General features: G+C 44.9%; 1 protein-coding gene across 21 annotated transcripts in view; it reads right to left on the reverse strand.

Annotated features, from left to right (window-relative positions):
* Positions 1-24,327, reverse strand: part of LOC139418453 (RNA-binding protein Musashi homolog 2-like) — a 337,230-nt gene that overhangs the window by 131,693 nt on the left and 181,210 nt on the right. For all 21 annotated transcript variants that reach the window (XM_071167895.1, XM_071167893.1, XM_071167896.1 and 18 more), the window contains exon 7: positions 14,692-14,740. In XM_071167895.1, coding sequence (XP_071023996.1) covers positions 14,692-14,740 — 49 coding nt within the window. The remainder of the gene's footprint in view (positions 1-14,691; positions 14,741-24,327) is intronic.

Genomic DNA, 24,327 nt, shown 5'->3' on the forward strand with positions numbered 1-24,327 from the left:
CTGGCGAGCGGGCGGGCAAAGAGGATGCGTGAGCTAGGTCGCCTCTCCACAGCGCTGCTCAGCGACAGGCAGGCCCACTCCCCCGGCTGGGGCTGGGCGGTGATGAGCTCTAGCAGTGATTAAGAGTGACTGAACACATCATTTCCTTTGTCAACGTGATTAGGCCAGGGAGACGAGCCCTCAGGTGGAGGAGGGGGTAATGCATATGATTAGGTGTGCCATTTAGATGCCATTCCCACTAATGGCTAATATCAGGTTAGTCACGGGGAGAACATACTGCAGAGAATTTACCTAGCTAATGTTGATGGTGTTGGAACTCTTCAAACGATGCGATGGGGAAATTTAGAGAACATCTAATAACATTTGCTGTGGGATTGTGTCAGGTGTTCGCCCCCAGGGCTCCCAGCCAGATCCATCCTGTTTTCTCTGTTCTCTCTAGCAGATTGTCATTGGCCACAGAGGACCTCCACACACTGTCAACATCCCGACTGAGTGTGGGACTATAATACTGGAGTTTGAAATGGGTTGTGTAGGAAATGTGCCATTACACAGAGTAAAGGGCTGTATCCAATATCAAGGGTCTACAAAATGTGCTGTAGATATGATAGTTCAGTTCACACAAACAACAACAACCCGGCTGCACATGCGGTGCTCTGAGTAGAGCCAATATATATGAGTGTTTGGGTAAGAAATGAAAGGGATCATCCCCTTTTCAACCGCTCGTCTTGGCTGACATATCAAAACGAGTGTCTGAAGTTACGCCATCTTTAAGACTCAAACGGTCCCTCTGTCTCCTAAATCCCCTCTTAACTTGTCGGAACAAAGAGAAGCATCATCAAAACTCGGACACAAAATATAAAGAATACTAGGATGTTCTCTCTCAGCCGTGCAGGATTCATTTGGTAAATTATCTGTGTCGTGGAGTAATAATCATAGGGTATTTTGGAGGGATTTGAGGGCCAGGCCGGGAGGCATCCGCTGGAGTGATCTCTAATTGCTGGAAGCGGAGGCCTCGACTGCCTGCCGCTCTTTTGAAGCCACCGGCTGCTGCTCCCAGCCAGAGGAACCAACCAGCAGGAGGAGGCGTCCCACAGAGCCACTCTCTCACTCTCCCTCTCTCACTCCGTCTCTCTGCTCTCCTTCCTCTCCTTTCCTCCTATGCTCCCCGGGCCTGCAATCCCTCTTCAGCAGACAGACACCCCGCGCTATGCTCCACTCCGACGGCCATCTTTAATCCCCCACTGCTAGTTGTTTATGTGGCTGTGTGACGTCACAGGTGAGGGCCTCTCTCTCAGGGAGGGAGGGAGGGAGCGGTGGATGCAGCCTGCATGGCCCAGCCTCCAGGGCGAGAGTGTGCAGAAGCAAAGGGAGATTTTGTTTAAAATAATGAATGTTATATAACGAGAGGACAGGGGCCTAATGGTTGCACTTATAGGCTGTTCTTATCGTCCAACGAGACAGTGATTATCTCAATATGAACAATGGAGAAATAAATAATGGAGAGGAGTTTAGCCAGATGGCCGGAACACTATGACACCTGATTATATTCCATCCATTGTTTGAGTCTTAACTGTGTATTTAATGCCATAACAATCCATTTCAAGAGAAATAACTTCCACTTTCTAGCTACAAGAGGTAAACATATGCTGCACTGTACATACACATGTTCACTCACACATACACATAGACGGCTGTGCATATAGACAGAGCACTTACAGCGTCAGTCAAAAGTTTGGACACACCTACTCATTCAAGAGTTTTTCTTTATTTGAACTATTTTCTACAATAACAGTGAAGACATCAAAACTATAAAATAACACATATGGAATCATGTAGTAAACAAAATACAAATATATTTGAGATTCTTCAAAGTAGCCACCCTTTGCCTTGATGACAGCTTTGCACACTCTTGGCATTCCCTCAACCAGCTTCACCTGGAATGCTTTTCCAACAGTCTTGAAGGAGTTCCCACATATGCTGAGCTCTTGTTGGCTGCTTTTCCTGCACTCTGCAGTCCAACTCATCCCAAAGCATCTCAATTGGGTTGAGGTCAGGTGATTGTGGAGGCCAGGTCATCTGATGCAGCAACATCACACTTCTTCTTGGTCAAATAGCCCTTACACAGCCTGGAGGTGTGTTGGGTCATTGTCTTGTTGAAAAACAAATGATAGTCTCAATAAGCGCAAACCAGATGGGATGGCATTTTGCTGCAGAATTCTGTGGAAGCCATGCTGGTTAAGTGTGCCAGCAAAGCACCCCCACACCATCACACCTCCTCCATGTTTCGTTGGGAACCACACATACGGAGATAATCCATTCACCTACTCTGCATCTCACAAAGACACGGTGGTTGGAACCAAAAATCTCAAATTTGGACTCATCAACCCAAAGGACAGATTTCCACCATTCTAATGTCCATTGCTCGTGTTTCTTGGCCCAAGCAAGTCTCTTCTTATTATTGGTGTCCTTTAGTAGTGGTTTCTTTGCAGCAATTCGGCCATTAAGACCTGATTCACGCAGTCTCCTCTGAACAGTTGATGTTGAGATGCGTCCATTACTTGAACTCAGTGAAGCATTTATTTGGGCTGCAATTTGTGAGGTTGATAACTCTAATGAACATATCCTCTGCAGCAGAGATAACTCTGGGTCTTCCTTTCCTGTGGCGGTCCTCATGAGAGACACTTTCATCATGGCTCTTGATTGTTTTTGCGACTGAACTTGAAGAAACTTTCTAAATTCTGGAAGTTTTCCATATTGACTGACATTCATGTCTTAAAGTAATGATGTACAGTTGTTTCTCTTTGCTTATTTGAGCTGTTCTTGACATAATATGGACTTTTACCAAATAGAGCTTTCTTCTGTATACCACCCCTACCTTGACACAACACAACTGATTGGCTCAAACGCATTAAGAAGGAAATACATTTCACAAATTCACTTTTAACAAGGCACACCTGTTAATTGAAATGCATTCCAGGTGACTACCTCATGAAGCTGGTTGAGAGAATGCCAAGAGTGTGCAAAGCTGTCATTAAGGCAAAGGGTGACTACTTTGAAGAATCTCAAATATAAAATAGATTTGGATTTGTTTAATACTTTTTTTATTTAATAGTGTTGAGGTCTTCACTAATATTCTACAATGTAGAAAATAGTAAAAATAAAGAAACCCCTTGAACGAGGTGCATCCAAACTTTTGACGGGTACTGTATATACACTAACACGCACACATCTTCATAAGTCACACAGACATATCCCCCGACACATAGACAGACGCAAACACACACAGCATTGCACAGACCCGTGCCTGGTTGTTTGGAAGCGAGGCGAGACTGGCGCAGTGTGACATTGACTCCTTGGTGCCAACCGGGAGGCTAGAGCTGAGATTCGTCCCTGGGCTCCCGATCCAGGTAAGCAGATTACAGGCACACACAATACAGCCCTCTGTTCATGTTCCAGGAACAAACCAGGCCTTTCAGCCCACAGAAAAACCTAACCACGCTGCTTCTGCGCGCCCATCGATCCTCTCACCCTCCCTGCCTCCCTTCTCTCTCTCACCCTCCCTGCCCCCTTCTCTCTCTCACCCTCCCTGCCCCCCTTCTCTCTCTCACCCTCCCTGCCTCCCCTCTCTCTCACCCTCCCTGCCCCCCTTCTCTCTCACCCTCCCTGCCGCCCTTCTCTCTCTCACCCTCCCTGCCTCCCTTCTCTCTCTCACCCTCCCTGCCTCCTCTCCCCTCTCTCTCTCTCTCTCTCTCTCTCTCTCAATCTCTCTCTCTCTCTCTCTCTCTCTCATTTTGCTTTATTGGCAAGACGTAACAATGTACATATTGCCAAAGCTTATTTTGGATATTTACAATATAAAAATAAATACAAATGAGAATCAAAATTGTCAACGGGACAACAGTAACAACAATAACCAAGTGTCAAAATAACCATACATTCAACAATAACAATAAGCATACAGTAGAGGACATGTGCAGGTTGATTGGTCTGTCAGACACTGTCCCTCAACTTATGGCAGGCAGCAATGTAGTGCGCTGCCAACCCACAGCTCTCTGCGTCCTCCCCCAACAGGACGGGTAGCCTATCCTCATCAGAGAGGTCTTTGAAACCAAATTTGGGAAAATGACACTCTTTAATTGTTTTATATTTTTTAACATTTTGTCAGGAAATTCCAGCTCCTTCTCAGGGTCTGCTGTTGTGCAGTGCTTGCACAAACTTTCCTCTACAGGGAGCCAGGTTTTCCTGTGTCTACCCTTCTCAATGACAAGGCTGTGCTCACTGAGTCTGTACTTTGTCAAGGTTTTTCTTAAGTTTTGATCAGTAACCATGGTCAAATATTTAGCCACGATGTACTGTCGATTTAGGGCCAGATAGCACTGCCTTTTGCTTTGTGCTTGTGTTTGAGTTTCCCAATAAGCAATATAGTTATGCTTTGACTGTGTTGTAATTTGGTTTATCCTGATTGATTGGATGTTCTGGTCCTGAGGCTTCAGTGCGTTAGTAGAACAGGTTTGTGAACTCAGCCCCAGGACCAGCTGGATGAGGGGACTCTTTTCTTTGCTCAGCTCTTGGCATTGCAGGGCTTGGTGATGATATGAGAGGGGGTCACTGTATTTTAGATGTTTCCAAAACTTAATTGCTCTTTTTTGAGTTTTTATTATTAGTGGATATTGGCCTAATTCTGACCTGCATGCATTGTTTGTAGTTTTCCTCTGGACATGTAGGATAATCTTACAGAACTCTGCATGCAGGGTTTCAATGGGGTATTTGTCCCATTTGATGAAATCTTGTTTTGCAAGTGGACCCCACACCTCGCTGCCATAAAGTGTAATTGGTTCAATGACATATTCAATTCGTTTTAGCCAAATTGAATTTCAATTTGAATTAGCTTTTTAATGGCGTAGAATGCCCTGCGTGCTTTCTCTCTCAGCTCATTCACTGCCTCATTAAGGTGTCCAGTTGAGCTTATTTTTAAACCTAAGTAATTGTAGTGTGTACAGTACCCTATATATTTTGTACCAATTGAAAACTTTGGTCTAATTCCCTGAGATCTGGATCTTCTCTGGAAAATCATTATTTTAGTCATTTTGGGGTTTACTGCCAGGGCCCAGGTCTGGCAGTACTGCTCTAGCAGGTCCAGGCTCTGCTGTAGGCCATGTGCTGTGGGTGACAGCAGGCATAGGTCATCTGCGAAGTATGCATTTAACATCTGAATTGTGGAGACTAACACCAGGGGCTGAGGATTTTTCTAGAATAGTGAATGTAAATATTGAAGAGTGCAGGGCTCAGATTGCAACCCTGGCGAAGGCCCCATCCCTGGTTAAAGAATTATGTTATTTCCTTACCAATTTTAATGCTGCACGTATAGACAGTATACATTGATTTAATCATGTCATATGTTTTACCCCCTACACCACTTTCAATAACTTTGTAGAACAGTCCTGTATGCCAAATAGAATCAAATGCTTTTTGGAAGTCGATAAAGCAAGCGTATATTTTGGTATTATTTTGGTGGACATGTTTATCTATTAGGCTGTGTAGGGTCTCTCTCTCTCTCTCTCTCTCTCTCTCTCTCTCTCTCTCACTCACTCACTCACTCACTCACTCACTCACTCACTCACTCACTCTCTCTCTCTCTCTCTCTCTCTCTCTCTCTCTCTCTCTCTATCCAAATGAGACTTTTACCTTCATAATTATTCAACCTCCATCTTAGTTCTGCTGCATGCTGCCAGCAATTACTAATACTTGCATCATTCAAAAAAACACTAATTTAACCTGTAGTCATTACACAGTATTTGTTAAAGCGGTTAAATGGATGCCGTCTGGTTCCGAACCATTGCTAAGGAATATAATGTGTAATTTCAATGGGTTTCATCATCATCCTACTCATCTGTTATTAAGCAGAAGCAAATTAAAAAGGTGTCCAATTAGGCTCACTGGGACCTCCGGTGGATGACAATTACACTGTAGCCGCTTTAACTGGTTGTTGTGGATTTGGTTTCATGATCGACATAAGTGCCTACCACAGAATTTGTAGTGTACTGAGTGACGGAATCAAAGAGCAATCCATAGCATTGTCTTAGCTATCCTTAATGGAGGGTTAAACTATCCTTGTAGAAGAGCATTGGATTCCATCACTTCAACTTTTACAGCCGACTTAAAACGGTTTAGTTGATACCACGATATCAGCAGCTGCCAGTCAACCAAAAGTTGTCTTTCTGTCACGCCCTGACCTTAGAGAGCCATTTTATTTCTCTATTTTGTTAGGTCAGGGTGTGATGTGGGGTGGGCATTCTATGTTTTGTATTTCTGTGTGTTTGGCCGAGTGTGGTTCCCAATCAGGGACAGCTGTCTATCGTTGTCTCTGATTGGGAATCCTACTTAGGCAGCCTGTTTTTCCACCTTAGTTGTGGGTAGTTGTCTGTGTTAGTGGCTTGTATAGCCCTAGTAAGCGGCATGGTTGTGTTTTTTTTTTACCTCTTTGTTTTGTTGGCAACATTTATAAATAAAAAGAAATGTACGCTCACCATGCTGCACCTTGGTCTGGTCATTTCCACCCTGACGGCGACTGTGACACTTTAACAACTTATCACTATCTCCACCCCCCCACAATTGGTCTCACCTCCCCCACACTCTCATTGGCAATGGCAATTTAGTTTGACAGTAAAATCACTGTTTAGATTGTAGATCATGTGTCAGGTTGGCGGATGTGAGCAGGAAGAATGAAATAATGATTTTAACAGGTCTAAAAGGTTCCTGGAGTATTGCTGGTTGTAGGTACAGTAACAGTTGGTTAGTATTGGTGGTTTACGGTGTAAACCATGCTCCATGGATGGCTGGATGCTTGGTCTTTCTGACTAGGTGGCACCATGCTCTAGTGTTAGCCCTAGGGTGTACATGTGTGTAACCACAGAGGGCCGGTCTACAGCACGTCCTCTCTCGCCACCACACATGCTGTGGGTGACAGCTTCCACGCTGCTGTGAACACTCAACACACTGACAAGGCGTTAGTGTTCATATCCGATCACCATGTTGACTACGTGTTTTCTGGCCATAACGTGTGTGTGTGTGTGTGTGTGTGTGTGTGTGTGTGTGTGTGTGTGTGTGTGTGTGTGTGTGTGTGTGTGTGTGTGTGTGTGTGTGTGTGTGTGTGTGTGTGTGTGTGTACGTGTGTACATATGCACCTGTGTGTTCCTATATGTTTTCCTTTCTCCTTGCTAAAAAGGAGCTGGCATTTCACTGTGAGTATACAGAGTGTGAGGCTAGTGTTGAGAGTGAAGGAGGGATGGGGAGGGAGGGAGGGACAGGGATGGAGGGCAGTAGGTCGGTACCCTCCAAGGGTATCCCAGAGACTGCTCCAAGACGTCGCCGGCGAAGAAGAGGTATTCGAAGTGGACCTTTAGTCCAACTCAGGGGGCATGCATACCATCCACCGCTTCCGAGTATATTACTCGCTAATGTTCAGTCCTTGGAGAATAAAGTAGACAAGCTCAGGTCGAGGATCTCCTTCCAGAGAGACATCAGGGACTGTAACATACTCTGTTTCACATAATAATGGCTCTCTCCTGATATACTGCCCCCGGCCATACAGCCAGCTGTGTTCTCAGTACATCGCGCAGACACGAATAAAGAACTCTCCGGGAAAAATAAAGGCAGTGTTTGTTTCATGATTAACTACTCATGCTCTGATTATGGTAACGTACAGGAAGTCAAGTTATTTAGTTCACCCAACCTAGAATACCTAAAAATCTAATGCTGACCGTATTACCTCCCAAGAGAATTCTCTTCGGTCATGTCACAGTCGTGTATTTTCCCCCTCAAGCCGATACCATGACGGCTCTCAAGGAACTACATTGAACTTTGTACCAACTGGAAACCGCATATCCTGAGGATGCATTTACTGTAGCTGGGGACAAATCTAAGGAAAACCTGACAGAGGTTTTGCCAACACATTGACTGCGCCACTCGCGCATCAACATCACTCGACCATTGCTGCTCTTCCTTCCAGGATGGCTACAAGGCCCTATCCACCTTCCCTTCGGCAAATCAGATCATGTCTCCATCCTGCTCCTCCCTTCCTATAGGCAGAAACTCAAACAGGAAGTACCCGTGGTAAGGACTGTTCAACGCTGGTCTGACCAATCAAAATCCATGCTTCAAGATTGTTTTGATTACACGGACCGAGATATGTTCCGGTTCGCCTCTGGGGATAACATTGACGTATACACTGACACAATGACTGAGTTCATTAGGAAGTGTATAGCGGATTTTTTTCCCATTGTGACGACTAAAACCTATCCAAACCAAAAAACATGGATAGATGGCAGCATTCAGGCAAAACTGAAAGCAAACAGGCAAAAACGTCAGTACAGAGACAAAGTGGAGTCGCAATTCAACATGAGACGTATGTGGCAGGGATGCCAGACAATCACGGATTATAAAGGGAAAACCAGCCATGTCGCGGACACCGTTGTCTTGATCCTGGACAAGCTAAATCCTTTCTTCACCCACTTCAAGAAAAACACAGTGCCGCCGACGCGGGCCACCACCACTTTCGTGGACTGTGAGCTCTCATTCTCCATGGCCGACGTGAGTAAGACATTTAAGCTTGTTAAGCCTTGCAAAGCTGCCAGCCCAGACGGCCTTCCTAGCCACGTCCTCAGACCATGTACAGACCAGCTGGCTGGAGTCTTTACGGAAAGCTCAATCCCTCCCTATAACAGTCTGTTTTCCCTATTTGCTTCAAGATGTCCGCCATTGTTCCTGTACCCAAGAAAGTGAAGGTAACTGAGCTAAATGACTATCGCCCCGTAGCACTCACTTCTTTCATCACAAAGTGCTTTGAGAGGATAGTTAAGGATCATATCAACTCCCCATTACCCATTACCCGACACCCTAGACCCACTGCAATTTGCATACCGCCCCAATAGATGCACGGATGACTCAATTGCCATCGCACTGCCCTATCCCATCTGGACAAGAGGAATACCTTTGTAAGAATGCAGTTCATTGACTACAGCTCAGCCTTCAACATCACAGTACCCTCCAAACTCATCATTAAGCTTGGAGATTATTATCTGAACCCCGCCCTGTCCACATCGACGGGGCCGCAGTGGAGAAGGTGAAAAGCGTAAAGTTCCTCTGCTTACATTACTGACAATCTGAAATGATTCTTCAACAGCCTTAGCAAAAACCATCAAGCGCTATGATGAAACTGGCTCTCATGATGACTGCAACAGGAAAGGAAGACCCATTGTTACCTCTGCTGCAGAGGATAAGTTATTTAGAGTTACCAGCCTCAGAAATTGCAGCCCATATAAATGCTTCACTGAGTTCAAGTAACAGACACATCTCAACATCAATTGTTCAGAGGAGACAGCATGAATCAGGCCTTCATGGTCAAATTGATGCAAAGAAACTAGTACTAAAGGACACCAATAAGAAGAAGAGACATGCTTGGGCCAAGAAACACGAGCAATGGACAATTGAGATGTTTTGAGATGAGTTGGACTGCAGAGTGAAGGAAAAGCAGCCAACATGTGCTAAGCATATGTGGGAACTCCTTCAAGAAAGCATTCCAGGTGAAGCTGGTTGAGAGAATGACAAGAATGTGCAAAGCTGTCATCAAGGCAAAGGATGGCTACTTTGAAGAATCTAAAATCAAAAATATATTGGTATTTGTTTAAAACTTTTTGATGATTCAATATGTATTATTTCATTCTTTGATGTCTTCACTATTATTCTACAATGTAGAAAATAGTAAAAATAAAGAAAACCCCTTGAATGAGTTGGTGTGTCAAAACTTTGACTGGTATTGTACTATTCTTCAGATATACTACATATTCTATCCATATTCTTTCCATATTGTCGATACATCCCATCACATATGTATATATATTTATACTCCTGACTACGGCATTGCTCGTCCTAATATTTCTATACTTTTTAATTCCATTCTCTAACGTTTTAGATTTGTGTGTATTGTTGTGTTTTGTAAGATATTACAGCACTGTTGGAGCTAGGAACACAAGCATTTCACTACACCTGCAACAACATCTGCTAAATATGTGTATGCGACCAGTAAAATTGTATTTGATTTGAGGGAGGGAGGAGCAGAGGGATGGGGAGGTGGGAGAAAGGTGACGCGTTGGGTAGATGAGGGGGGGGGGGGGCTGCAAGGTTGGCAGTAACAATGGCTCAACTCCGGTGTGAACCTCTGGACAGCACATGCCACTTGCCAGAAACATTGAATTCCCAACACAATCACCCTTATTTTATTCCTTTAAATGCCAGGGAGATGGTGTGCAGCACTCGCCTTTGTCAGGAGCTTCACTCGCAGTGAGTGTCCTCTAACAGGAGAGAGAGAGAGGGAGAGAGAGAGAGAGAGAGAGGGAGAGAGAGAGAGAGAGAGAGAGAGAGGGAGAGAAAGAAGGAAAGAAAGAAAGAGAGAGAAAGAGAAAGCAAGAAAGAGAAAGAGAGAGAGAGAGAGAGAGAGAGAGAGAGAGAGAGAAGGGAGGGAGGGGGTAAAGAAATGTGTTTTAGCAGTCGTTTCAGCCACCTTAGGGGTGGCGTCTGAAGGACACTGCTGAATACTCCAAATGAGTGTGAAGAGCGGCGCAGAGAGAGGATTAGAAAGTACATTTTTACACACACACACACACACACACACACACACAAACACACACACACACACACACACACACACACACACACACACACACACACACACACACACACACACACCTGTCTGTGCAAGGCACACAGAGGAACCATCACGACAGGAGAGTCAAAAGAACACCGCAGATACCTTGACTGTTAGACGTCCTGTCTCACGACCTCTTTTAATATAGAGGACGAGGAACAATATGTCTTCACACATCGCTCTCATATCACCATGAAAAACTGGATTCTCTCCATTTGCCATTTACACACAATGGAGTCTCTCTATCTGTCAAGTTACTGACAGGAGTACACATGTTGAGAAACTGAAAAATCCCCAACCAGAGGAATGACAGTATATACTAGTACATGCTAGTAAGACAAAGGACGACTTTCATCTGTCTCTCACTATTGTTAGCTCTGAATCAGAAAAATGGCCAGGCCCGGTGCTTATCCATCATTGTCTTCATTTGAAGGGCATTTGGCAGCCCAAAGGCAAACACCTGATTCACTCCTCTCCGCTCAGCTCCAATCCCTTCACAGACACACACTGACAGAGCAGCAGTGCAGTCAGAGAAAGATGAAGGAAAAGCAGCAACTCGTCGTCTCAGAGCAGACCTCACACTGGGTTCTGTCACTTCACATCACGATTCACTCAAACTCATATAGCACTTCCACTAGTTCAGATACTGCTCACAGAGAGACGCTTTACCAGAAACACTGACAGCAGGCAGCACACACACACACACACACGTTTACGCACAGACACATGCACACACACACTCGCATACATGCATGAACACGCACGCTAGTGATGCCCGGGTCAGCTGTTTGTTCACCCGCACTCACCGTCAATTGCTAATAATCCATCCGCAACCGCCCAACTATATGTGATAAAGTGAAACTCTAACACCTGCATCTGACCCTAACCGGCAAATATAGATAATGCACTGTACAGTCCGAGACGGCAGAATGATTTTTGGAAAGGGGTGCAGGATTTTTTAAAGCCTAATTTAGATATGTTTCTGCTTATATACTGAACAAAAATATAAACGCAACATGCAACAATTTCAAAGAATTTACTGAGTTACAGTTCAAAAAGGAAATCAGGTCATTTAAATAAATCCATTAGGCCCTAATCTATGGATTTCACATGTCTGGGCAGGGTTGCGGCCATGAGTGGGAGCCAGGTCCACCCACTGGGGGAGCCAGGCCCAGCAAATCAGAATGAGTTTTTTCCCCACAAAAGGGCTTTATTACAGACACAAATACTCCTGAGCACCCCCCCTCCCCATCCTCAGACGAACCCGCAGGTGAAGAAGCCGTACGTGGAGGTCCTGGGCTGGCGTGGTTACACATGGTCTGTGGTTGTCAGGCCGGTTGGATGTACAGCCAAATTCTTTAAAACGACGTTGGATGCGGCTTATGGTAGAGAAATTAAGATTAAATTATCTGGCAACAGCACTGTTGGACATTCCTACAGTCAGCATGCCAATTGCACGCTCCCTCAAAACTTGAGGCATCTGTGGAATTGTGTTGTGTGACAAAACTGCACATTTTAGAGTGGCCTTTTATTGTCCCCAGCATAAGGTATTGCCACATTTTCTCTTCCATCGCTCAGTTCGGATTGGATGCATATTTTATGTGGCTGAAATACTATCAGCTTTTATGATGATCGATAAAGATAGCAGCTTTACAGACGGTCCCTAACCGCGCATTCATTCTGTCAAGATTCTGAAAGAAGGGCCTCCCAAGTGGCGCAGCGGTCTAAGCCATTGCAGTGGTGCAGCGTCACCACAGCCTGGTGTTCAATCCCAGGATGTGTCATAACAGGCTGTGATGGGGAGTCCCATAGGGCGGCAAACAAGTGTCCCAGCCTCGTCCGGGTTAGGGGAGGGTTTGGCCTGGGGGGTTTGTGGCAGGCTGAGCGCCCCTACAGGCTGACTTCTGTCATTGAATGATGTTTCCTCCGACACATTGGTGCAGTTGGCTTCCGGATTAAGCGAGCGGGTATTAAGAAGCGCTGCGGAGGACGTGTGACTCGACTTTCGCCTCTCCAGAGCCCGTTAGAGAATTGCAGCGATGAGACAAGATTGAGGAGAAAAAGAGGGTAAAAAAAAGAGTGAAGATGTTGGCTACATTTGGTGTAGGACTATCCTTTTACTGCAAGAAATGCTTCATTCTGCAGGAGTTAACAGGCTATCAGGCTATGTGAGAGGTTATACAGTAGACCTAGCCTACAGCTAGATTTTGGGGCGGCAGGTAGCTTAGTGGTTAGAGCATTGGGCCAGCAACCGAAAGGCTTACAAGTTAAAAATCTGCCGTTCTGCCCCTGAACAAGGCAGTTAACCCACTTTTACCCGGTAGTCCGTTATTGTAAATAATAATTTGTTCTTAACTGACTTGCCTAGTTCAATAAAAATGTAAATCCATCTGAACAGTAGGCTACAGTTTTTTTAACATGCCCTATTTGATGTCCCTGTCTTGTGACTGTCGAATTTGTATAGCGCCTGACAATCATCACACATAACATGGCCGGCACTGTCATCCTCTTTACCACTTTTTCTTTAACAATCTTTCCCAAACTGTTCTAGCCTTCCCTTCTCTTTATTGTCAATTCTCCATTTAACAGATTTTCTCTTATTGAATTAAACGCCGATATTGTCCTATTTTCCACAGTGGATCAGCGTAAACTTTTTCTGCCCAAGTTCCCAAAAGCATTTAGCGTGTATATGGTGCGCAGAAAGTCAGCCCTAAAGTTTAGGTTTACGCACTAGCCTAACACCAGATACAAATAATGAAAGAAATATCCTCAATATAGCCTATAGATGTGAATTGCACAAGAATGATACATTTATTTCAAAAAAATGCATTGTTTTCTCGCTTTATTCAAACCACCCGCCCTTCATCCACAAAATATTTCAAGACCCTAAACCCGCCCGTCCAGCGGATATAACCGCGGGGACTGTGGGTTATGACTCCACCCGCTCATCACTAACGCACGCACATGCACAAATGTGTGAACACACACACAGAATAGCACAAAAAAATCTATCCAACATTTACTCATCAATCCCGAGTAAAGCTCTACCTCTGCTGATGTGGTTAGGCAACACTTTCACAGAGAGGTCTACTTCGATGCTGAGGAGATCGTGTTCGTGATAGGACTATTTGGAGAAAAGCTGGGTAGTGTGAGAGACAGAGGGGAAGTGTCTGGCCTCAGTGTGTATATGAGGTGGAGAGGAAATGCCTGTCAGCAGCTGGACGACACACACTTCTCTCTGAGAGGAGAGGAGGAAAGTGCTAACAAGCAGCCGTCTAACGTAATGAGAGCAGCTAACTGGCCCTTATAACGGCTGCACTACTGTGGCTTTTTCATTCACCATACTATCCATCACATCAGCATTGCTGCACATCACTATGGACCACAGAGTCTGTCTGTCAGCTGTATATCAGGTCTTTTAGTGTCTTTTAGCCTGCAATTGGTAGTGTTTCTGGCTGTGGAGATGGTACAATTGTACTGCAGGGAGAGGGAGATGGAGACAGTTTGTCTTTGGAAAGTCCTCTGCTTTATAGAGAAACCTCCCCCTAATCCCAGATAAAGAGCAGATAAGAGAGAGATAAAGGCAGCGCTGCTCCTGGGCCTTATCTCTGCTGTTATCTCTCAGCGCAGTGAGCGGTAGTGCTAGAGGCAGGCAGACAGGCAGGCAGCACCCACGGCTGGCTCCATAACCCCCTACATACACCCAGAGAGAAGGAAGAGCCCATGCCTGTCTCTACACGACACCCACCACCGTCTGTAACATCAGTCACACCTCAGCCTGCCATAGGTTTTAAATAGCATTCTATTGATTTTTAAAGGACGTTTTCCAGTGTCTGGATAAGCACTGTAATAGGTTGGCACCTTGTGAAATGAATCACCCAGTGTTGTTTAACAGGGGAAAATGCCACAGAAATGTGCTATTTTCTGTCCCATGAATACACGTAAAAAGAAAAACACACGGGATGTTAACATACAGATGTTGGACTTACCTCTATGTCTGTTAGTAGTTTTATCAAACATGAGCATGGCGTCTTCTACCTGAAAGACAAAAGAGGAAAACAGACATTAGTCTAAGGTCAGATAGGAGAGACCTGGAAGAGACATACACTGGTGATTCCTTCTGTACTGTGGTAAAGATGTGTTTAGAGGTTAAAAAAAGAGTGTGTATCCTTCAATGTGGGACAACGGACAGTCTTCCTCAGGGAACCATGGACAGTTTGAGTCAACCAGGTAGACACACCTCACTGCAACAACCAACCCCAGCCTCCTCTGCTCCACCAGGTAGCAGCATGATCCATGGTGATATCAACTCTCATCATGTCGTTCATTAAAGCCACACAGAGAGAGACAGACGGCAAATGTTTATCCTCACACATCTCACGACAGATTGGAAGACAGAAATCTGTTCCCTATAATTCAGAAGAAGTGGTAAAGACAACGTTGAATGTAGGCAGCCTCATTTTCATTGTGGTTTCTTGTTGAGAGAACAACACAAAAAAGAGAAGGAAAAAACAGCACCACACAAAATCACAGATGGGGAGATAGGGCAATGTCGCCGCGCACCACACATTCCCCGGTTACGGTCGCTAGGTAACGTGCGGTGTGGAGCGGAGCAGGCTGTGTCCTGGGGAGGTTTTGGCAGCGCAGTGTGGTGTGGTCCGGTGGGGGTGGGGGGCGAGGCGCGGCACGGCGGGAGGGTGGCAGGGCGGGAATGGCCATGTGGAGCAAGGGAAGAGATGAGATGAGAAGAGAGGAGCAGGGGGCTGGCTCAGATGGAACTGCCTGACTTGATAAAGAGGAGCTCTGCCAGGCCCTGCCACACTGCTGCTGCCATGCTGCAAACCTGCCACAGGATGTAGGCACTAGTCTACTGCAGCTCTCTACCACCCACATGCTAGATCTGCTGTACTATGACCACCTCCAAATGGACATTGACCTAAACCACCTGCTTACCTGTGTAGTATTTCATTTATACGGTCTCATGTATTTGTCAGTTGGTAAATAGGCAATTGGATGATATCTCATTGGTCCTTTGTGGTCTTCTGTAGCTCAGTTGGTAGAGCCTGGTACTTGAAATGCCAGGGTAGTGGGTTCAATTCCCAGGACCACCGATATGTATAAAGTATACACGCACGACTGTAAGTTGATTTGGATAAAAGCATCTACTAACTGGCATGTATTATTGCCTAGGATTTACTCTTTTCACACCTATTGTCATCCAATTTCCAAGAACACATCAGCCCTGCAAAACACATTTCCTATAAATAATATACAGCCTACACTGGTAAATAGTAGTATGTGCCCTGAAGCTGATAGAATTAAACAATCAGGCCCGAGGAGGTGTGGTATATAGCCAATACACCACGGCTAAGGGCTGTTCTTAAGCACAACGCAAAGCGGAGTGCCGGGATACAGCCGTTAGCCGTGGTATACTGGCCATATACCACAAACCCCTGAGGTGTCTTATTGCTATTATAAACTGGTTATCAACGTAATTAGACCAGTAAATATACTTTTTTTGTCATACCCGTGGTATACGGTCTGACATATAATGGCTGTCAGCCAATCAGCATTCAGGGCTCAGACCACCCGATTTATAATGTCTATTATAAAACTGGTTGTTTGGATCCTGTGTGCTGATTGGACAAGTAGCATTTCAAGCCGTGCTGTATTGGACATACCTACCCCTGCTAACAGTTCCATCTGATAATGATCACTCCGCCTTCATAAGAGTATCATGTTCATGTAGCTGTCCCAATCATCTCTTGTCTTTATCTCAACGAGCACATTATTTACCCTTACTTCCAGCCTAGCATTTAGTTTGGTACAGCGAGCGGGGTTAATATAAGCCTCACCGTCTGCCTGTTTCACTTTTGAATTTCGGTGCCCAGATGAGACAACTTTTTCTGAGCCGGTCAAAATCACGCATCAGCGTCATTATCAGACATATCCAAGTAAATGCCGATAGAAAAAAAGCTCAAACAAATGAAAATGCTCTAGTGTGCTGTCATTCCAGGTTCAATGTTTGACGTGACTGAGTTAGCAGAAGTTGGCTAGCTAGCTAGCAAGTCACAAGAACGTTTTCCAGCCTGCTTAGCAACCATTTTGTTTAGAACAGACGACCAGTCCTTTTGAATAGCAACTATGCAAAAATAATTAACGACTGGGTCGCTCGCGTCTGTAGCAACATGACCAAAAGTCAATGCCATTTACCTGTGACTGTATTCATGATACAGCAGTGCCTCTTGTGTCTCATTGCTTAAGTACAAATGCCTAGTGGAAATACTAGCATAGCTTTGTAAAATGAAGAGGCCTATAGGCCATCAATGCAGTGTATTATAGGCTTCCCATGTTCAGTGATGTTAAGATAGCCGTGTGTCTGTCTGTTATTATGACACTGCAGTGGGAGGACAGGTGTCAGGCAGCTTATTCAACGCAGGACACAAGTTCAGCAGTGGTGGGGTGTTTCTCCTCTGCTTCAGGGCTCTTCAATGCAGCCATTCAGGCAGAGCACAACTCTATGGCTCTATCTGATAGAAGGTTAAGGACCTCTTCACCGCTCACACAAAACCCCTCCACACAGTCTCACTCCAGGGAAGGAGAAATCTCTCGTTCTCTCTCTCTCTGCCCTCCTCCTCTCTCACATGCTTTCCTTTCTCCTGGCTGAGTGAAAATAAAGGTTCAAAGGATAATGCATCTTATCACTATGTAAAAGGGGAGTGGAGTGGCTGGCCTTTTGTGACAATGAAGAAAAGAGTCCTAGTCTATTTATTCAGTGTGTGTTACGTTAGCTATAGACTGGAGCAACGCAATCCTCTGGCTTTGTGTCCACCCAGAAAAAGCCCCAAGCTCTACAAAGGCAGTCTGGGGCCAAGAATCAAGACTAGTTCACCTTTAATAACTAAGGATCATGAAAACACGTATTTATTGAATTCCTGCTACACAAACACACTTTAGCCTACAGGAGAGCATGCACATGACTGTTGAGCTAACGACTACATGGCAGATTCTAGCAGCCAGTTAGGATGAGGCAGTGCAGGTGACAGATGCACAGTGCCACCAACACTTCCCACCAACCAGAAGTTAAAATAGCAATCGTTAGCTCATTCTGTTATTTAAGTTGAATATAGAGCTTGTACTAAATACCTGTCGAGGTTGAACCTGAGGACAAGATGGGTTGAGAGTGTTGGGGAATGCAGATTGACTCAGGTGGAGGAGGTTTGCCCTCTAATCAGGAAAAACACAAAGGGAAGGTAATCAAACCCTTGTTTAGATCCCAGGACCCCTGGGGGAAGGCTTATCCTGTTCCTGTCAGATAATATGATGCTAAACTTCCACTCCCGGACAACCTTTCCACCCGGGCCAATGCATAAACTAAATCCATAAGTATGAAAAACCTTACAAAAACGCCCAGTCAGTCTCTGTGGTACATGTCTCTGTGCTTATTGATGCTTCTGTCCTTGGATAAATAATTCAAACAGCAGCCAATTTGAATTATTTATCCAAGGACAGAAGCATCAATAAGCACAGAGACATGTAGCGTTTTTGGGCTGAAAAAGCGTCAGGGGGATATATAAGGGCTAAGGAAATGCATTATGACAGCAGTTTAGATCAGCGGCAATCACCCCATTATTTACATTCAGCACACAACAGAGAGGAATCAGAGGAGCTTCCCCGGGATCTGGGGCTAAGAACACCACAGCTCACTGTCCACTGGGACAGGAACACAGTGAGGTCTCTGCTACAACACAATAGGGGGATGATTTGTATGTGACTATTTGGAATCCCTTCAGGTCTACGTCAAGGCCCAGTCAGTGTCCCTGTGAAACGTAGACTTCCAGAGGCCAGAGGAAAAAGGAGACGCTGAGTCACAAGATTTATATGTTTGATTAGTCATGAGGGGAGGCAGTATGCAGACTATTACTGCTCTGGGTCACAGAATGGTAACAATGCATTCGGAAAGTATTCAGACCCCTTGACTTTTTCCATATGTTGTTATGTTATAGCCTTATTCTAAAATGTATTAAATAAAGAAATGTCCTCATCAATCTACACACAATACCCTGTACAGATTTTGGGAAATGTTTGCAAATGTATATAAAAAAAATATATATATATTTACATCAGTTTCAGACGATTTGCTATGAGATTTTTTTTCCCATTGATCATCCTTGAGATATTTCTACAACTTCATTGGAGTCCACCTGTGGTAAATTAAATTGATTGGACATGATTTGGAAAGGCACACACCTGTCTATATAAGGTCCCACAGTTGACAGTGCATGTCAGAACAAAACCCAAGCCATGAGGTTGAAGGAATTGTACGTAGAGCTCCGAGACAGGATTGTGTTGAGGCACAGATCTGAGGAACGGTACCAAAACATTTCTGCAGCACTGAAGGTCCCCAAGAACACAGTGGTGACTCTTACAGAGCTCCAGAGTTCCTCTGTGGAGATGGGTGAACCTTCCAGAAGGACAACCATCTCTGCAACACTCCATAAATTAGGCCTTTATGGTAGAGGCCCGACGGAAGCCGCTCCTCAGTAATAGGCACATGACAGCCCGCTTGGAGTTTGCCAAAAGGCACCTAAAGGACTCAGACCATGAGAAACAAGATTCTCCGGTCTGATGAAACCAAGATTGAACTCTTTGGCCTGAATGCCAAGCGTTACGTCTGGAGGAAACCTGGCACCATCTCTACGGTGAAGCATGGTGGTGGCAGCATCAAGCTGTGGGTATGTTTTTCAATGGCAGGAACTGAGAGACTAATCGGGATCAAGGGAAAGATGAACGGAGCAAAGTACAAAGAGATCCTTTATGAAAACCTGCTCCAGCTCACTCAGGACCTCCGACAGGATATCGACCCTAAGCACACAGCCAAGACAATGCAGAAGTGGCTTCAGTACAAGTCTCTGAATGTCCTTGAGTGGCCCAGCCAGAGCCCGGACTTGAACCCGATCGAACATCTCTGGAGAGACCTGAAAATAGCTGTGCAGCAAAGCTCCCCATCCAACCTGACAGCTTGAGAGGATCTGCAGAGAAGAATGGGAGAAACTCCCCAAATACAGGTGTGTCAAGCTTGTAGCATCATACCCAAGAAGACTCGAGGCTGTAATCGCTGCCATTGGTGCTTCAACAAAGTACTGAGTAAAGGGTCTGAATACTTATGTAAATGTGATATTTAAAAAAAAAAAATTTAATACATTTGTAAAAATGTCTAAAAAACTGTTTTTGCTTCATCATTATGGGGTATTGTTTGTAGATTGACGAGGGGGAAAAAATAACAATTTAATACATTTTAGAATAAGGCTGTAACATAACAAAATGTGGAAAAAGTCAAGGGGTCTGAATACTTTCCGAATGCACTGTAACTGAACACGCTGTCAATGACTCTGAAGGACTATGGGTCTTCTTTCACATTTTGTTTTACAAGACTCATATTATTTAACAATGCTCTCAATGAACAAAGCAGAAATAGCTGCTTCAATGACCCTGGACAAGCTTGTGACAACCCTCTCAATTAACTGTTTTACAGAGAAAATGAATATCGCTGTCTCTCGACCCTTCTCCCTGCCATGTGCAGCATGCACACTCCAGTGGTTTTACTAGTAGTGCTTTAACAAGGAGCAGCGGGCCAAACTTCACATCCAGGAAACACTTGTAATTACACAGCAATGAGGGACGCAAGAGAGAAACCCAAGATGTCTGACACAAAACAACTTCAGTACACCCCCTCCTCCCCTTCAGTACAGGGACACCATGAAGACAGCTGGGATGTCTGATAGTGACCAGGCATGGTGGTCGTTGTCAACAAGAACAGGAGAGCAGGCCACTGTGTCCCTTAGAAGAGTACAGTTGGAGATCCAGCCCACACAGAACTCCTGGTATGTAAGGAACCTGGAACCTGAACCAGGGCTGCTAGTAATTTCCTGACCCCCTTAGGCTGGGAGGCAGCTGTTCAATAGAGTGTTCAGACACTAATGTTCCATACCTGCTCTGCTCATATCTTGACTGTCTAGACTAGTGGAAATTCTCATACTGGAAAGCATCACTTCATGGGATCATTTTCTCCCCAGTAAAAAATGAGATGGCCCTCACTGCAGTCCATTGTCCTACACCTTGACCCCTTTCACACTCACCTGGTCATGATGACACAAATCAGTGACCTGTAATATACACAGCCTATAAGCATGATATTCCTTCAGAACGCTAAATGTGAGTGTTGTGAGCCAGGCAGAAGGGTATCCGGTGCATTTAAAGGTCATTTGGTGTCTAAAGCTGTGCTTTGACCGGAGGAACAACCAACAGTGAATTGCCTGAGTGATAGTGGATTGGAGAGGCGTATATATTTCATTTACATTTTGAGTTCCATTACTGAAGACACAGAAGAAAAGGCTATATACTGTAAGACGACAAAATATTCCGTCAACCTTTATTATTCAACCAGAATCATACAGTATAATCATACAGCATATGCTATATGACTCTACTAAGGCTATGTCACTAACTTTTTCTTATGTTGACGATAACAAAATGGCTGAAGAAAAACACTTGACGCTCTGCATCCAACGACGTCGCTATGATGCATATTCTAGCAGGGACCTTTGTGTGTCATAGAATGCCTCCGAGCGCCACGGCGATGGCTTCAACAGATCCTCCTGCAGCACTGAGCAAAGCCATCAGCACAACAAATATGCACAATTAGAGAGGGAGTCACAGAGTGGTGAGTCTGACCAATGGACTGACACAGAGAGCAGTCAGGCAGACAGCATTACTACTATGATGGAACGATGTCTTCAGTCCACAGTCCTCCCCTAGCCTAGCTCTGTCTCAGTCAGTCCCGCATGCCAGTGCACGGCCCTTGGGCTGGGAGAGGAGTAGTCCATGCAGTTAGCTAAGTATGCAGGGAGGGGTAACTAGGATGACTAGACCCTGTCCATCAATCCCTCTCTCTGTTCCTGTGCCAGGTTGCAGGGAACTGTGCACTACGGGGTCAATTGATTAATAAGGCTTCATTGTGCCAGCCAAGCAGCCCGTTCCCCCTCCACCACACTCGAGCAGAGAGCCTTCTCTCCTCTTTCTGTCGGAATAGAGTATGCCTGCGAGCCAACTCCGCGCAACAGCCGATCGAGCCCTGGCCCCTCCCTCGTGAGAAAGAACCAGACAGGCTGGGAAATATTGTGCTTTCCAGCTCAAATAGTAATTGGAGAGGTGAGAAATCCTTGTGCCCTGGAGGTAACAGTTTAACATGGAGGACTTACTTAAAGTGCTGCCTTTTTCCCTTTGCCAAGGCAATCAGCTTTCTCTTTTAGAAGACATATGAATTTCACGGCAGTCTCACAAGCTGCCCCCATCCTCTTCCCTCTCCATCTCTCTCATATGCATGCTTGTGTATATGGTAATTATATTAATCAGTAGAAAAGGTGGTTAGTAAATCTGCTAATTGGTATGTAAATAAGATCCTCCTGACACTGGCAGGCCCACAATCATGTTAATTTCAAATAAATATAAATATGTCAGTTTTCATTTAGACCGAGAGCAACAGCAGGCAAAAACATGTTCAGGAGATGATGACCACGGTTGCTGTTTTCCTCTCCTCTCTCTCCCTCCCTCTCTCCTCTCTTCTCTCCTCTCCCCTCTCCTTTATTAAATGAGGATTTGCACTATCCGTATTATATAATTCAGCAGCCCTTCTCTGGTTTTGAAAGGCTGGTTTAACTAGATTTCCATTTCTTGAAGCCGATCGATGGCTAACCAAAGAGACACCCTGTAAGGGACCAAGTAATGAAAACAAAAAGAAGGTATCTTTGCCCTTTTTTCCAAGCTGTGAAACTAGGTGATGACCATGAAGCAGGGAGCTGCACTTCAAATCCCTCTTTGTTACCAGTGAGAATGCTCCTCATGGATGCAATAGGCTCTCTGCTATGCCGCTAGGCCGTTGTCTGTGTCTCTGTGTGAACTAACAGTATGACATCCCTATTAACGTTGTGATGCACACGTTCATTGAATAACCAACTGGAAAATAAAATGTGATAACACTATTTCTCTTTTCATGAGTAATCATGTTGAAGATAGCGTGGTCTGATGTACACGCATCCAATGAACAAAAGCTTGGTCCTTTCAGCTGAGCTAGACATTGTATACCGTGTTATCTATAGGTGTAGGATACGGAGAAAAGGCTTTAGAGTCTTCGGTTGAAAAGCATTACATTCAACTACAGCTGCCAATATCTCCCAATATCCGAGCCACCTGCAGTGTTTAACTTAGATTAGGTTGAAGTTATTTTAAAGGCCATTTCAATAATATGACATTTCTCGTCACAATGGGAATGAATGAATGCCAGTCGAATCTGTTTTTTTCTCCCGCTCTTTAATGCAAAACGCTGTCTGTCTGTCGTTCTTGATAGCTCGTCTCTCTTTGTCAGCATAAATGCAGGAGCCCCTATTTGAATACAGTTTCACATCCCTCTATTTATTAAAGCTTGGATTAACATGACAGACGGTTTTGTCTGGGGAGTCTTTAATATGGCTCAGAGAAGCGATCCCAGCGACAGTAATAGGCTCCAGCTAATATACTTGAGTGATGCTGGTTTCCCAGAGTTAGAAAGCAGAACAATAGGGGGGATCTGAAGCATGAATACAAAAGGTGGGATTGTAGGAGGGGAAACCAGGGAGGAGCAGGCCCACTGGAGAAGAACACACAATCACTCCATAGAGCTCCTGGAGACGATTAAAACAAAGGGACGGGGAGAGAAAGGTCAGAGGCAGCCGGAGAAGAAGGATGAGGTGGGGAGCTTGAAATCTCTCTCTCTTTCTCGAGTGAGACAAAGTTTATTCTAACCTAACGCCATTGCAAACGCAGGAGCAGGCACTCGACATTCTTCGCACTTTACACTGAAAACTATTCTCTCTTTCTTAAAGCTCTAGGTGGAATTTGAAAAGCTGTTCCTTGTCCTAATGGAATTATTTCCATCAGAAACATGTAATGGTGTAACACAATTGAGAAAGGCTTCCATAGTATTTGGTGTTATAACGAGGCATTACGCTCCTACTTTGTCTGGCTCTATTTAGAGGGCAGTTCAAGGTTACACAGAGCCTCATGTTACTAAGTGAATGAAACACATTCCATCTTCTGACTCCCGGTTCAAAGCAGTCTGTGAATAGCCTCCTACTTCCTGGTCTCTTCTCTCTATTTGAATAATTCTGGGGATTAAGGACAGAACGTGCTGCATTCCAAACACTGTTGAATCACCCTGGAGCAAATCATAGTACTGATTTGAACTGAGCCGCAACCGGCCCAGCTCTCTTTCCCCAGGCTTTTCACTTTGCATCTTCTCTTCATTCCCCCAGTCCATTTTCTCTGTCTCGCACATTACCAAGTCCACGCCAGTAATCAACTGTGTTTTTCCTCCCTTTTCTTAGGCCGGCTAGTGATCCGTAGGGGAGAGCGGCAGTGAGGTTTGTTAAAAGATCAAACACACATCTGTTAGTAGTGAGATTGGGGGGATTGTTGCTCATTCCCCAAACCTCTGGACTCTAATTACCTCCCCTCTGATGCTGGCCCCATGCCAGCTGCCATTAGTGCAGGGCAGAGTTGAGGCACACACATGCCTGACGGACGCATGG

Source organism: Oncorhynchus clarkii, chromosome 10 (genome assembly GCF_045791955.1).
Source record: "Oncorhynchus clarkii lewisi isolate Uvic-CL-2024 chromosome 10, UVic_Ocla_1.0, whole genome shotgun sequence".
NCBI classification, from domain to species: Eukaryota; Metazoa; Chordata; class Actinopteri; order Salmoniformes; family Salmonidae; genus Oncorhynchus; species Oncorhynchus clarkii.